This window comes from Schistocerca cancellata, chromosome 6 (genome assembly GCF_023864275.1).
Source record: "Schistocerca cancellata isolate TAMUIC-IGC-003103 chromosome 6, iqSchCanc2.1, whole genome shotgun sequence".
In the NCBI taxonomy this organism is placed as follows: Eukaryota; Metazoa; Arthropoda; class Insecta; order Orthoptera; family Acrididae; genus Schistocerca; species Schistocerca cancellata.
The window spans coordinates 199,308,494-199,321,918 of NC_064631.1; the positions used below are offsets into that span (position 1 = coordinate 199,308,494).

Below are 13,425 nucleotides of genomic sequence, written 5' to 3' on the forward strand. Positions count from 1 at the left end.
ATTTGGGGTTTATTCCAAATTGAAACATTCACCTTGCAACAGGTTTCTGCGGTTATAGTTGTAACTCGTTTCCTCTGCCGAACATGTTTTGCTCCATCATCCATAAGAGCATTTTTCCCCATCTGTTTTTTGTTTGTTTAATATAGGGTTATCAAATCAAAAATTAAATTTTTACTGGGTGTCACCAATTTTTTTTTTTAATCTTTCCCCAACCCCTGCAAAACCACTGGTCTTTTAGTATGCAAAAAATATCCTACTTTTTTATCAATTCAGTTTATTTTTAAGTCTGGCACTGGCAACAGTCATCCAGGAAATTTATCACACTTTAAGCAATTGTTTTGTAAATGTATTTCTCTATGATTCGTTTTTTTTTCAAAGGGTTGCTCAACTCTGCTAATAGTTTACAACACTCGTTTCTTGTTGGTTATACTGTACAACATACATTCACTACTAGGACAGAATTATCTGTAGAAAAGATTTCATAAAAAGAGTCCAAGAAAATGAAAAATATCTTACGATATACTTAAATCACACGATATACTTAAATCATATAAATGTAAATTAAAGTGTGGTCCTACAATTTTACAGTTGCTGCAAATGTTATTTATGTATTCGCCTTTTCGAGCGATAAATTACGCAGCATTTCGACTGGTAGGACCTTTCAAATTTTCTGCTGCTTCTTCTGATTACAACCATAACAAACGGTTCCACTCTGCATTACTATCGTAATCGTATTTAGCTCCACTTTAGCAGAATGATTCTGTTTTCGTTAGACGTCACATACACGGTAGCCAATGACAAGGCCAATAGAGAGTCAGCTGGCCAAAGAAGGGTAATGGACGTTTGCGAGTTGCTGTCAGCTACGTTGTTTGTGTATCATCCAATAGTGTTCTAATATTATAATTACACGTTGTTACAAACAGATGATAAAGTGAATATCACGTTCAATTATGTTACTGAAATATTCTCAAAGTGAGAAGAAACAGAAGACCAATGGTGCTGGGAAGCAACAACGGGGCGCCGGTGAGTGACTCATGAACTATAGATCAACAAAGATGGCGTCTACGCATGATAATATTTTTATGACGCATTTTGGGTACATTGTAGATTGTTTTTTATTAGTAGCGATGTTACAGCTGGCAGACGTATTACTACAAGCATCATGCGCTCCGTGAAGAGTTTGTTTGCCGATTTGTTTACTTGAATTGTAAGCGTTGTCGAATTTACGTTTTAATGAGCTTTGTTGTATATTTACATTTTTTTCTCACGACGAACAACGGTTAGTCTTTAAGTACAATTTTGTTTTAGTTACAATTGAGCACCGCGAATTTTTCAACCAGACCACATGGACCATCTCCTGGTCTGTTTCAGTTCGTATAATACTGATAATATTGACTAATAGTTACGCGATTCAGTACTGTACTGTACTTACTAACAGTGTGTAATGCGCCGTGCAGTAAATTTAACTTTTATTCAATGTGCTGATGAGAGAGCAGATAATATATCTATCATAAATTAACGATTCATGTTGTGCACCAGACTGTTCCACAAACGCAGAAATATGCTGTCGCATATTTTGATCCCGATACATGCGTAATATAGCTAATTTATCCATAGCATTTGAAGAGGTTGCAGTAGCAGAGCTCTTAAAACTTCAGGATCCCAGCGTGTCGCAGTGGTTGGTTGATCCTAAGAATATGCCGAGGAAGCGAATGCTGTAAGAGATATACAATAGTGCTGTGCCTCTTGCAAGACGTGCTGTGCCTCCTAACAGGCAGGCAGAAATGCACATATGTGAAGAAAATAGCCCACAGCTTAACCAGATATGTTAGTTACATCAGAATTTAGCCTCTGTAATGTGTGCACAATATTTTTTTTGTATACGAATGATATGTTGACAGTAGACGCTTCAAAAAAGATTAGTTTAAGACAAAAAAATTAGATTGTTTTCCATACTTCAAGTGTACACCTTTGTACTGAATATTTGATGAAATGTGTGAGCGTTCAAGCTATTTGAGTAAAATGTTTCATTTAGTTGTTATACGACACGTCAGTTTTTTTCCTCATTAACTACAGCTATAGTGCCATGCCTCAGGGGTAATGTGACTCTTAAAAAACATTGCTAACAGATATTTAAAAGATTTCAGTGAAATATTGCTGGCATCTAATGTCTTCCTGCTCTGCTCTCCGTCGTAATTTTTGTCATAATACTGATCCATATGTCTGCCAAAGATGACTTGCTTGTGTGATGAGGAATGTCATTGCTTGCATCACTCATTTGCTGTTTAAATTAGTGTTTGGTAATTTCCTGTAGTGTTTTCCTTTATGGTGTTTGTTTCAGTTTTACATCCTGGGCTTGTGTTTTTGATTGACGTGAGTTTCTTTTCCATTCTTTTGTTTTTGCTCATTATCATCACACAGTTTTCTTGAACGAGAAAAAATGCTATAATCTGCTCATATAGTTAGTCTTCAATAGGGTATACACAGATGTAATAACATTGTGAAGTAATTGAATAATTTAAGTAGTCAGTGGAGAAAGAATTATCTTCTACAAAAAATAATAGTAAACCAACAGGTATTTACTAGTTTGCACTATGACCAATACTGCAGACATAAATTAAATGCTACATACATGAAGGTTCCAGTTAGATAGCTATCAGGATGCTAATTTTTGGAGATAGATGATAATATGAACAAATTTATTTTCTGCTTCATCTTTTCCTCCTTTATGCAAGACCTAACTTTTATGAACAAATTTATTTTCTGCTTCATCTTTTCCTCCTTTATGCAAGACCTAACTTTTGCATTTTTTCCCATTCTCCCCAGTCCTGTTTATTATCCCATTATTTTTCTGCCTGCATGTTGATCTACTTTTTCCACTTCCATTTTTCCTTGGAGCCTTCTTAATTATACTTTCGCAATGTGAGTCTGATCTCTCCTTATGACATGCACATATGTCTCTGTCTTCTCCACTGGACTTTAGTGAACATAAAAATATTTTTTAAAAATATCTTCCTCATTTTCTAATTCACAACGCTTTCCAATCTGGCAACTCTATCCATCTTGGCTACTTTTAACGTCCAGCACTGTTTCTTAATACTGAAGTTACTAACTTCTTCACTCAATATAGCAATGGTGCCCATACAGCTGTTCTGTACACCCTTTCTTTGGTTTTTACACTTGGGTTCATTAGGAGCATTTCACCTCCCTCATTCCCCAGATGCAGGTATTCCATTTTCGTTTTGCTAATTGTAGGCCCTATATCCTTTGATACTCATATCTAGGGTTACTGAATGCACTTCATGCCATTCTTGTTTTCTGCAAATAGTCGGCACTATGGGGTTTGGTATATGCTCCATTCTGATGGGATGTCCATAATTAATTTGGTGTAAGGGCTGATTAGAGATTATTCATCCAAACCAACTTAGACTATTGTCCATTCTGCCAACATTACCTTGTTATTACGTTTGTGTGTCTTAACTAATTTCTCCCTCACGTGTCTCCATATGTCCTTTCATGGACTTTCTCATAAGCATTCTCTATATCCATGAAACTACAATGAAAATGTTGTTGTATTGAATTAAAATGGTGGCCCAAAGATTGTTAATGATCAACTTTTTTAAATTCACTGATTTTTAGGATTGGATTATTTGTCACAAAAACGAAATCACTTATGATTTACAGATGAACTAAAATGAAAAACTAAATATTGTTCTATGATAGGGAATAAGTAAAATGCCAGTCAAGGAAAAATGCAGATATTCTTAACTATACATGTAGGACTGGTGAACCAACTGTGTGCAAATTTTATATTTTTGGGGGAGTTTTTGGGAACATCTATTGTAGCAGTCTTATGGTCATTTGATTTTCAGCAAGAACTAGAGAGAGGATATGGTTTGACTATTCCTTTTATTTGATGTTACTTCCTTACGTATGTTTGGAATTCTGTTCTAATTGCTACTCAGTTGAAAATGTCTACTTTGTTACGATTGTACCTTTTTTGGTATATTGAACTTATTTCCTTCTATGAATACAAACTATGGAAAGTTTGAATTGAAGTGTTCAAATGTTGGAGGATATCAGTAACATAGTAAAATACCAAATATTGTTTAGTAAACAGTGATTATGAGCATTACTGTGAATTTGCATGGCAGAACAGTGCTCTTTTAATGTATTATTGAATCCCAACTGTCAATGTCTGACACTGATCAGAGATAAAGAACTAGCCCAATGCAAGATATCTTATAAATGTTGGTGTCAGCATATTTGTTTTCACTTATGATTTAAACTGGTTACTGAGCATACCCACCAGATACAAACATTGTATGTCAGAGCATATATAGGCCTACTTCAGTAGGTTCAGGTCTTCATCTTCTTTATCTTCTTCTTCAAATGCCTTGTCCTCCAAGAATACTGGTGTCAGGAGCATGATCTGGCTTTTCTGAAAAGTGATTCTATGGTCAGTTCCAGCCACTCACTACAATTCTTTTGCCAGGGTAATCTTGTGTGTCCTGTATCACATCTATCAATCTTTCCTTGAAGTATTATTTGAAAAGGTATTATTTGTTGATACACACTGTATGGCCAAAGTATTAGAGTTTTCTTCTCTTGATGGTTTCATCTGCCAAAGTGCTGTTGCATTTGTGTGTCCATTTTATCCTTAATATTCTTTGATGTGCCTACACTTCAAATGCGTTAAATTTCTTACTGCATACTGCAGTAGGTGCCCATGGCTTAACTCCATAATTTAAGATAATGAAAATAACATCGAAGTAGTTGAGTGTGAAATGTAATGATACTTACGTCACTGCTAGTGGTAATATCTTAAATTTTTTGAAAAGAACTTCTGGCCAGTTGAATTCTGCAACAAAACTCATAAGAAAAAGTATGTTTTATTTGACACCCCAAGTATTTATAAATGAAACATTTCGGTTTCATTATTACTGAGTGCAAGAGTGCCCTGAATTTCATGTAGGTTTCTGATGACAAACATCCACAGAAGTTTTACGAAAACTTTACTTGGGATCCATGTCATTATGATGATGGTTTTTATGCAGATAAATGTATTTTCTGTTTAGGTATTAGATATCCCTTTAGCTACATTGAAACCATCACTGTAATCACCAGGGTCGTCCTTATCGTAGCAGAACAACAGATTCTGAAACTACTCATAATTTTCACCACAAAGGAAAGCTATTTTTCGATTCGCGATAATAGCCATTACCGATCTGAGTCTTTTGCGACACAGTTGTGGCTGCAGTATAGTTAGATTGTCGGGGATACAGCGTTATGATTGCTACGGTAGAACTTGAACTAGTGATCGGGCTTTCCTCTCGCAAAGAGGTCCACTAGGAAAGAATGTTCACGTGGCTGTGTGGTCGGCGCCTTTGGTTGCGACATCTAACCTAGTTCTGCTGCCGGGCACAGAATTGTAAACAACCTCCTGAAGTCGAAACGAGAGGCCACAGAGCTAAATCTCTTCACACAGCTACAGACTGTCGTTCTTAAACTGCAGCAGTAGGAATTCACAGGTGGCTTCGTGAGATGAACTCCATAGGGCAAAGGTCTGTTACGCTGCTTCCGTCGTCTACACTAACTTCTTAAAGTCTGTGAATTGGGGACAGCGTTGTTTAGTTAATCAGCAAACGCTTAATGCTTCTCCAAAGCGTCGTTATCGCTATCGGCTTCTGTGCTATTGTAGAGGATGATGTAAGATAAACAACTATTTATTATAACAGAGAAAACAGTTTTTCTTTTTAAGTGACATCATTCCATCTAATTTACTAGGTAAACTTAAGCTCGCTCAAACCCGAGTAGCATCATATTTATTAATGTATCCCTTGACTCGTTCTACGTCTGTGAATGCTATTTTTGACAGAGTCAACGGAATACAGCGAATGGATTATGTATTTACAGCAGTCAGGTTTTCTCTCTGTTGTGTGTACCGTAGCCCACCACTATGATGGCGACCGTTGGACGAGACCACGTCTCGTATACTTAAAAACTGTCAATAGGTTACAAAAATCGCCGCTATATCGTACATAAACTTCTACGTTTGTATTCCACAAGTCATCGACAGCGTTGGACCAGTCAATTCGCCACGCCCCCCCTCCCCCTCCTCACCCTTCCTTTTCTCAAGCCTCACCCGCACTTTTTTTTCCCATTCCTTTCACAGAGTTACGCACGATTGTTTGATGCCTCTGTGTATAGACCTTGTACGTTAGTAGAGGTAGTATATTTCTCGAATCGTGTGAGGACATGGGCTCTACAGTTCGATTTAAGACACTGCACTGCGCAACGCCTTTCTCGTAGCGTTTTCGAATAGAGTTCGTCGAGCATTTGTGTAACGCTGTCGCACTGACTAACCAAATCCGCGAATAATCAAACCGTTTGTTCTTAGAAATTTTAATACCCCTTCCGTCAATACGACTTACGAATTGCCCCTTACCGACAGATGTTACGTAATAATTTACCGGACAAAGGTTTCGTCGGTGAACTAAAGTTCCTTAGGATTCAGCCAACAAATCACAATGTAAGTTCTACGTTCCTCAAAGCTACAATATTGTGTAGCCATTCGATCCTAAATCACTTCATTTTGAATTTCCTAAATACTTTACAGTTGTGACTAGTGACTGTCGATAGCGTTTCCAATCGATTACGCATCGTTTCCATTGCTTACCACTACATTCGTATGGAGTTGAGCTATTAGTCTTAGATCCAAGCGCTAATCATTTGTTAGTCTTCCCGTATTTCCTAACGATTTTCTAACGACGTGACCTGTCTGCAAACAAACGGATCGTCTGCGACAGCTTCAGAAAGCTGGAAACGTTACCTGTCACCTCATTTGTAAATCGAACAGCGGCGGTCCTACCACACCTCCTTGAGTCATTCCGAACACTACTTTCGCACCAGATACTGTTTCCTATTTATTAAGAACGACCTAAGGATAGACATCATGCCCGATGCAAGTCATGCGACGAAGCTATTTCCTTGACGATTAACACATGTCAAATCATCCTGTCCCTTCTTCTTGTCAATGTTTTCCATATGTTCCTCTTCTCGCCGATTCTGCTGAGAATCTCTTCATTTCTCCCACCTAATTTTCAACATTCTTCCCTAACATCACACGTCAAAAGCTTCGATTCTTTTCCATGTTTACACATGCCAATAATTCGCTTTTATACAATGCTGTGCTCCAGGTGCACATTTTCAGAAATTTAATCCTCAAACTGAAACCAGTATTTTATACAAGTAAACTTCTTTTCACTAGGAACGCCTTCTTTGGCTGGGCCAGTCTGCTTTTCATGTCTTCCTTACTTCGTCTGTTATGTATTATTTTGGTTCCAAGGTAGGAGAATTCCTCCACTACGTCTACTTCGTGATCCACAATTTTAATCTTAAGTTTGCAGGTAATCTCATTTCTGCTACTCCTCGTAAGTTTATTCTCAGCCCATATTCGGTTTTCATTACTCTGTTCATTTCATTCAACAGTTTCTGGAGTTCATTCTAATTTTCATTTATGATAGCGTGGTCACCATCGAATCTTTTCAGTGGTATCCTTTCAACCTGAACTTTAATCCCACTCCTGAACCTTATACACCTAAATCTATACTCCGCAAAAAATACTTTGGCTGAGGATACTTTGTCTACCAATGTTACTGCCCCCATTTCCTGCTCCAGTCTCGATTGGTTCGCAGGAAGAGCGATTGCTGGTTAGCCTCTGTGTGGACTCGAATCTCTGTAATTTTATCATCATCTCCTTTTCGCGAGATATACGTAAGAGGCAGCAATACGTTGATTGACACACGCACACGGAACTTTTAACAGTAAACCACACCGTGGTGCAGAAGGCCTCTCTTGCAGCATCTGGCACTGGAGCGTTTTCGCGACGAAACATGTTGTTCTTCTTTGTATCTTCTCTAATTCTTCTATCAATCCTGTCTGATAAGAGTCCCATAATACCGAGCAATTTTCAGCCTTTCATTTATTTCTGCCAATGAATCTTCGATGGGCAGATTGAACAGGAGGTTGGGGGGGGGGGGGGGGGGGACACTACATCCACTTTAACCCAAACACTTCGTTCTTGGTCTTCCATTCTTATCGCTGCTCCAGGATTCCTGTGGCACTTACTCTCCTGAGAATTTGGAACATCTTGCATCATTTTTCATTATCGAACACACGATTTACGTCGGCAAATTCTATGAACGTTTCTTGATTTTTTTGCTAAGTCTTGCTTCTGTTAGAAAGCTTCTTTGGTGCCTTTACACTTCCTAAATCCAAACTGTTCTTCAGCTAACTTATACTTAGTTTTCTTTTCCGTGTTTTTTAAATTAAAAAAGTATTAAACTCGAAGAACCCCATGTGTTACAAAAAGAATGTTCGAAGTCAGTATGCGTTACGAGTTGTCACTGGTGGCTGTGAAAGGGGGGCTTTAAATGTGAAACTGATGTTTTCACAGCGAGCGGTGAATAGGTGCATGAAAGGACTTCGAAGAGACGTGAAAATAAACAAATCGACCGGAGAACACATTGGAGTATGACTGCATTGAGAATAAAATGGAGTTGGGTGGGACATTTGATCAGGCTGAAATATGATCGCTTTACCAAGGACGTTCAGGGTGCCCCAAAAGCAGCGTTACATCTTCGATGTCATATAACTGGACTTAAAATTAACTCATGGAAAAAAGTAACGTTTGTCTGGTGCACCATATGAAAAAATTTTATTCTGATTCTTTAATAGAGTTCTACGTGAGCTCCCATTGTGCCACGTACAGTATCTTATCGATATTCCAGCTCGGTCCGAAGTCGTTCTGACCTGTTCATTCCTATTACACGTGCAATAATATCCCGAGTTAAGTGCAGCACGATTTAGCTTGTTATCTGGTTTCATTTCCTGTAACAATTGCTGCCTGTACGAAAACAGGTGAAGACACTTCCGGAGTACCCGGTGCACAGTCTGTGGGGAACGCCGAGAAAGCTGTCGAATTCTCTCCGTATCTTCGGCACTTCTCCATGGTCTGCCCACATGGTTCGTCAGATCAACACTCCCTGTTTCCGTGACATTTTCTTACAGATGGTCTAGAGGGTGGTGGTTTTCCGTATCGCGTTCTGGAATTTCTCAAAACTTGGGCGTCTGACTTCGTTTCAATAAACCATCCTACACACCGTGATTTTTCCCGTGCAGACTCCATTCTTCGATTCATTTATGCTGCTCCTGCGACCCTGCAATAACAAATAAAAAGCTATTTTTCATTTATGCCCCTCGTTTTCATTTATGCCTATGTCACCTGGAAAGGCAAAACATTTTTTCATTATCTTCAACATAAAAAAAACTGAGTGCATGCATCAGACAAACTACTTTTTTTTCTCTAAGTGAATTACAAGCACATTTACATGACATTGAAGTTGTAACTACCTTTTGGGACACCCTGTAATTTGCTGGATATCAAGAGATGATGAAAGGTAATGCACGGAGTAGAGGCATTTTTATCCAGCAGTAAATTTCAAATGCCAGAAGAGCACTTATTTTGTTTCCTGTGTGACAGGGGGAGCAGTATCGAAGGCTTTCCGGAAGTTCGAATACCTGACAGCATGTGTTTAGCTATAAACATACTACTGAACATTACTAAAAGACGTAACCATTTACAGCACGCTACTTATGCCACGCCTGCTTTGGCGTTCAGTGCTGCAGTCTGTAGTAATTCAAGACGCTAGTCGCAGTAAGATTATCCAAGGAATAACTAGCTTTCCCCCTTTTTGGCAGCAGGCCTACCAGTGGCCTGTGCGTCGTGTTTATTTCGTAGTCGCGCCCGAAGTAGGTGGTGCTAGCCAGATAACTTGTTTGCCTAGCGCGCCCGGCTCAAGGTTTCCAGCACATTTCGAGCTTTCGACGACCACATGCCATGTGTTACAGTAAAACGAACAAACCCATGTTCCATGGTTGTTCTGCTACTTATTTCATCAGCGCACACGGACGTGAAATGATCGTCAAAGTAGTGATGGCCATACATCAAACAACAGTTCGGTGTGTTACATTTATTTAATGAAGCCAACACGTGCGCACATGATACTGCAAAAATGACTGCTCGTTTAGGAAACCACGTATCGCAAATGCAGGGACGGTTTCTTTAGCAAAACCGCAGTAGATGCTTCTCCCCCATCCTCGTGCATTTCCGAGATAGTTCACTGTTATGACTTCAACCCCGGTGGAACATCAAATTGTTCCCTTTCGAGTCCCCTCCGCCCCCCTCCCACCTCTCTCCTACACCTTTGGAAGGGAGATACAAATCAAAAGCACACAAAATTCTTCCATTTTTAGAGAGCAAATACAGTCGCATAAAACAAGCAGAGCAGAAGGTACAAACAATCTACCTTTATCACCAGCTCCGCTCTTCTGCCTTGACCGGCTATTCAGTGACGACGGGCAACCGTGTCGTCCTCTGCCAGTGACGTTTTTCGCATGATGTATGGGCGATGTGGGGTCTCGGCTATTGAAGCACGTTGTCCCAATGACTGGCCGATGAGGGCGGTGACTTTTTGTCGTATTGTGATCTTTAGTCGGAAGAATGGTTTGCGTGGTCGGCTACTACCAGTTTTTCCATTCTTCTGAAAATAATGGGTGTCAGTATTTTGCAGCCGTGAATTATCAAACTGATTACTTCTGTAATATTCGCACCTGTCAACACATGCTTTCTTTGGAATTGGAATTATTACAGTCTTCTTCAAGTCTGAGGGTACTTTCCCCGTTTCAGATATCTTGCACACCAAGGATATAAGCAATCCTGAGGGAATGTCGTCCAGGGCCCTTGTTTTGGGTTAGTTCTTTTAGCACTCCGTCAATTTCTTCTTGCAGTAGCATAACTCCTATCTCATCTTCAGATACGTCCTCTTCTCTTTCAATGAAATTGCCTTCACGTTCATTTCTCTTGTATAGCCCCTCTTTATATTCCTTTTACCCTTCACTTTTCCCAACTGTGCTTTTTGCTGGTTTTCCCTCTGAGCTCGTGATATTCATACATACCTGCTTCGCTTTTCTCCAAAGACCTCTTTAATTTTTCTGTAGGCGATACCTATCTCTCCCCTACTTATGCGTACTTCTGGAACTCAAGTTTGCCCTCTAGCTACTCTTGCTTAGTCATTTTTCACTCGTCGTGTTACTCCCGTTTATTGTTGGATATGCCAGGAAGGCGAGCGCAGACCTCAGCTTTTAGGCGTCCTCAGTTAAGACACACGTGCGTGCCCAAATTAGATGACCGTTCCACATTCCTGAGTATTCTCCATCATGACGACGGAAGTTGAACACATGTGCGTGAGTTGATGACTGCTAAATCGGTATCTTTATACAAGGAGAACAAGGGACTGAAGAACATCTACCATTAATTGGCCGATGGGCAATGTTATCGCCAAAGAAATAACTTCTTTGTTTCCTATGCGTAAAACAGTGGTTTATGTTCCTTGTTTCGTTCGTTTTATACTGCTCTTGGAAATGAGGAGTCGTCCTTTCGGGTGTGTGACTTAGTTTTTATGGATCCAGCATTGGCTCCGCAAACTTTTCTGCAGTGTGTGGCGCAGGGTGGGTCGTACGTTCACGCCGGCTGCCTTTCCCGTACAGGAGAAATTATTTTGTCCGTATGTCTGTGTTGAGGAGCTGCAGTTCCTTTGTTGTCCTTGGTCCTTAATGCAGAATGTAAGATTAAAGCAGTAGGAGCACCAAGTCTCTAAATGTACCCCAGTTATATTTCGGGTAACATGCTGAAAGTTTGTCCCGCCTGTTGCCATATAAATTTCCTTTTCTACATTACACTTCCGGTATCTCAAACGGTGCTGATGAGGGTGGTAGCGAACTTCTTGCAACTAGTTCGTAGCTTACTGTTAACAATCGAACAGTTGTGTTCTGCGCACACAGTTCGATAGCGTTATGAAATACAGGCTACTGTTGCAGTGTCCGATTGTTGGTTTCTGACTTCATATAAATTTCCTTCCTGTACATTCATGTAGACTTAGAACCTGCTTAGGCTATGAAAGTTTCTGATTCCAGTTTGTCAACAATGGGTAGTCGGTCCTACGAAATACGTAAAAAAAAAAAGTCAATATTCAGGCTTTACCGCTACCTGTATTTAACTGCTTGTTGATTAAACCGGACACTGTTTCTCACTGGTCGTAAACCGAAACCACCTTCGTCGACAAATATCTGATGATGCTCCTGCAAATCAGGTTTCATCTGACAGGCACTTTCTCGTCGTACGACAAAACTGTCGGAACTGTTGCCACGATGTTCCTGTTGCACTTCGGTGGTGTGACTCTTATCAGCTCAATCTCATGGGGAAAACCAGTACTTAGCGTGGCCCGGCGCATTACGTCATTTTTTCTGTTATTTTCTTAACTCAGACTCAGTATCTTCGTTTGCCACCACACTAAATTTCTTGTGGTTATTCGGCTTCCAGTAAGTGTGCAGTGTACAAACATTCTTCGCATTTTTACCCTCTGCTGACGGTTGCTTTATGTCTAATCCTAGGGTTGCCATCTGTCCCGATATATCGCGACAGTCACCGGCTTTCGTTCAGATTTTTTTGTCCGCCGCTCGTGGTCTCGCGGTAGCGTTCTCGCTTCCCGAGCACGGGGTCCCGGGTTCGATTCCCGGCGGGGTCAGGGATTTTCACCTGCCTCGAGATGACTGGGTGTTTGTGTTGTCCTCATCATTTCATCATCATCCAGGAAAGTGGCGAAATTGGACTGAGCAAAGATTGGGTAATTGTACGGGCGCTGATAACCACGCAGTTGAGCGCCCCTCAAACCAAACATCATCATCGTTCCGATTTTGCAAAACACAAATGCCAACTGCCAAAAACTATGCGAGTATTTGTTTTCTATACCGCACACAACGCACTGTGAAAAGAGTATTTTCGCTGATGTCGGTCCAGTGGACTGACGAAATAAATCGACTGCCGCCAGGGACTGTGGAATCAGTCTTACAGTGCCAGCTTAACCACAAGTAGACTTTGGATTTTAACAAATACGCAAAACGTGAGAAGAAAACTTGCTGAAAAAGGTGAAATCTTCCGAAAAATATGGTATACCAACTGCTGTAGCAACAGATTCCGCGTAATCGCGTTCTAAATAAATAGTAATTATATTAAGTAAAATATTTGTTTAATTTCTACACCTCCATCTCAGAGAGTTCCGACGAGGTCCCAGCTATATATGACAACCCTAGTCTTATCGTTCACTCGTGATCCTAAATGCCCCAAGTCCTTTAAAGCGTTGATGGGCTGTTATCAGCTGCATAAACGTATTTAGCGCGTTCAGTCGATTCTTCAGTACTGGGGTAACGGTAAGACAGCTATAGTTACATGAGTGACTACTTTTCATATCTACACTATATGATCATCAGTATCAGGATGCCTATTAGTGGACATTATAGTAGGAG

The 13,425-nt window shown here is 40.1% G+C and overlaps 1 protein-coding gene across 2 annotated transcripts in view; it reads left to right on the forward strand.

The window, feature by feature from the left end:
• Positions 1-851: 851 nt before the first annotated feature.
• Positions 852-13,425, forward strand: part of LOC126191486 (nuclear factor of activated T-cells 5-like) — a 376,907-nt gene continuing 364,333 nt past the window's right edge. For both annotated transcript variants that reach the window (XM_049932371.1, XM_049932372.1), the window contains exon 1: positions 852-1,023. In XM_049932371.1, coding sequence (XP_049788328.1) covers positions 951-1,023 — 73 coding nt within the window. In that variant the 5' untranslated portion in view covers positions 852-950. The remainder of the gene's footprint in view (positions 1,024-13,425) is intronic.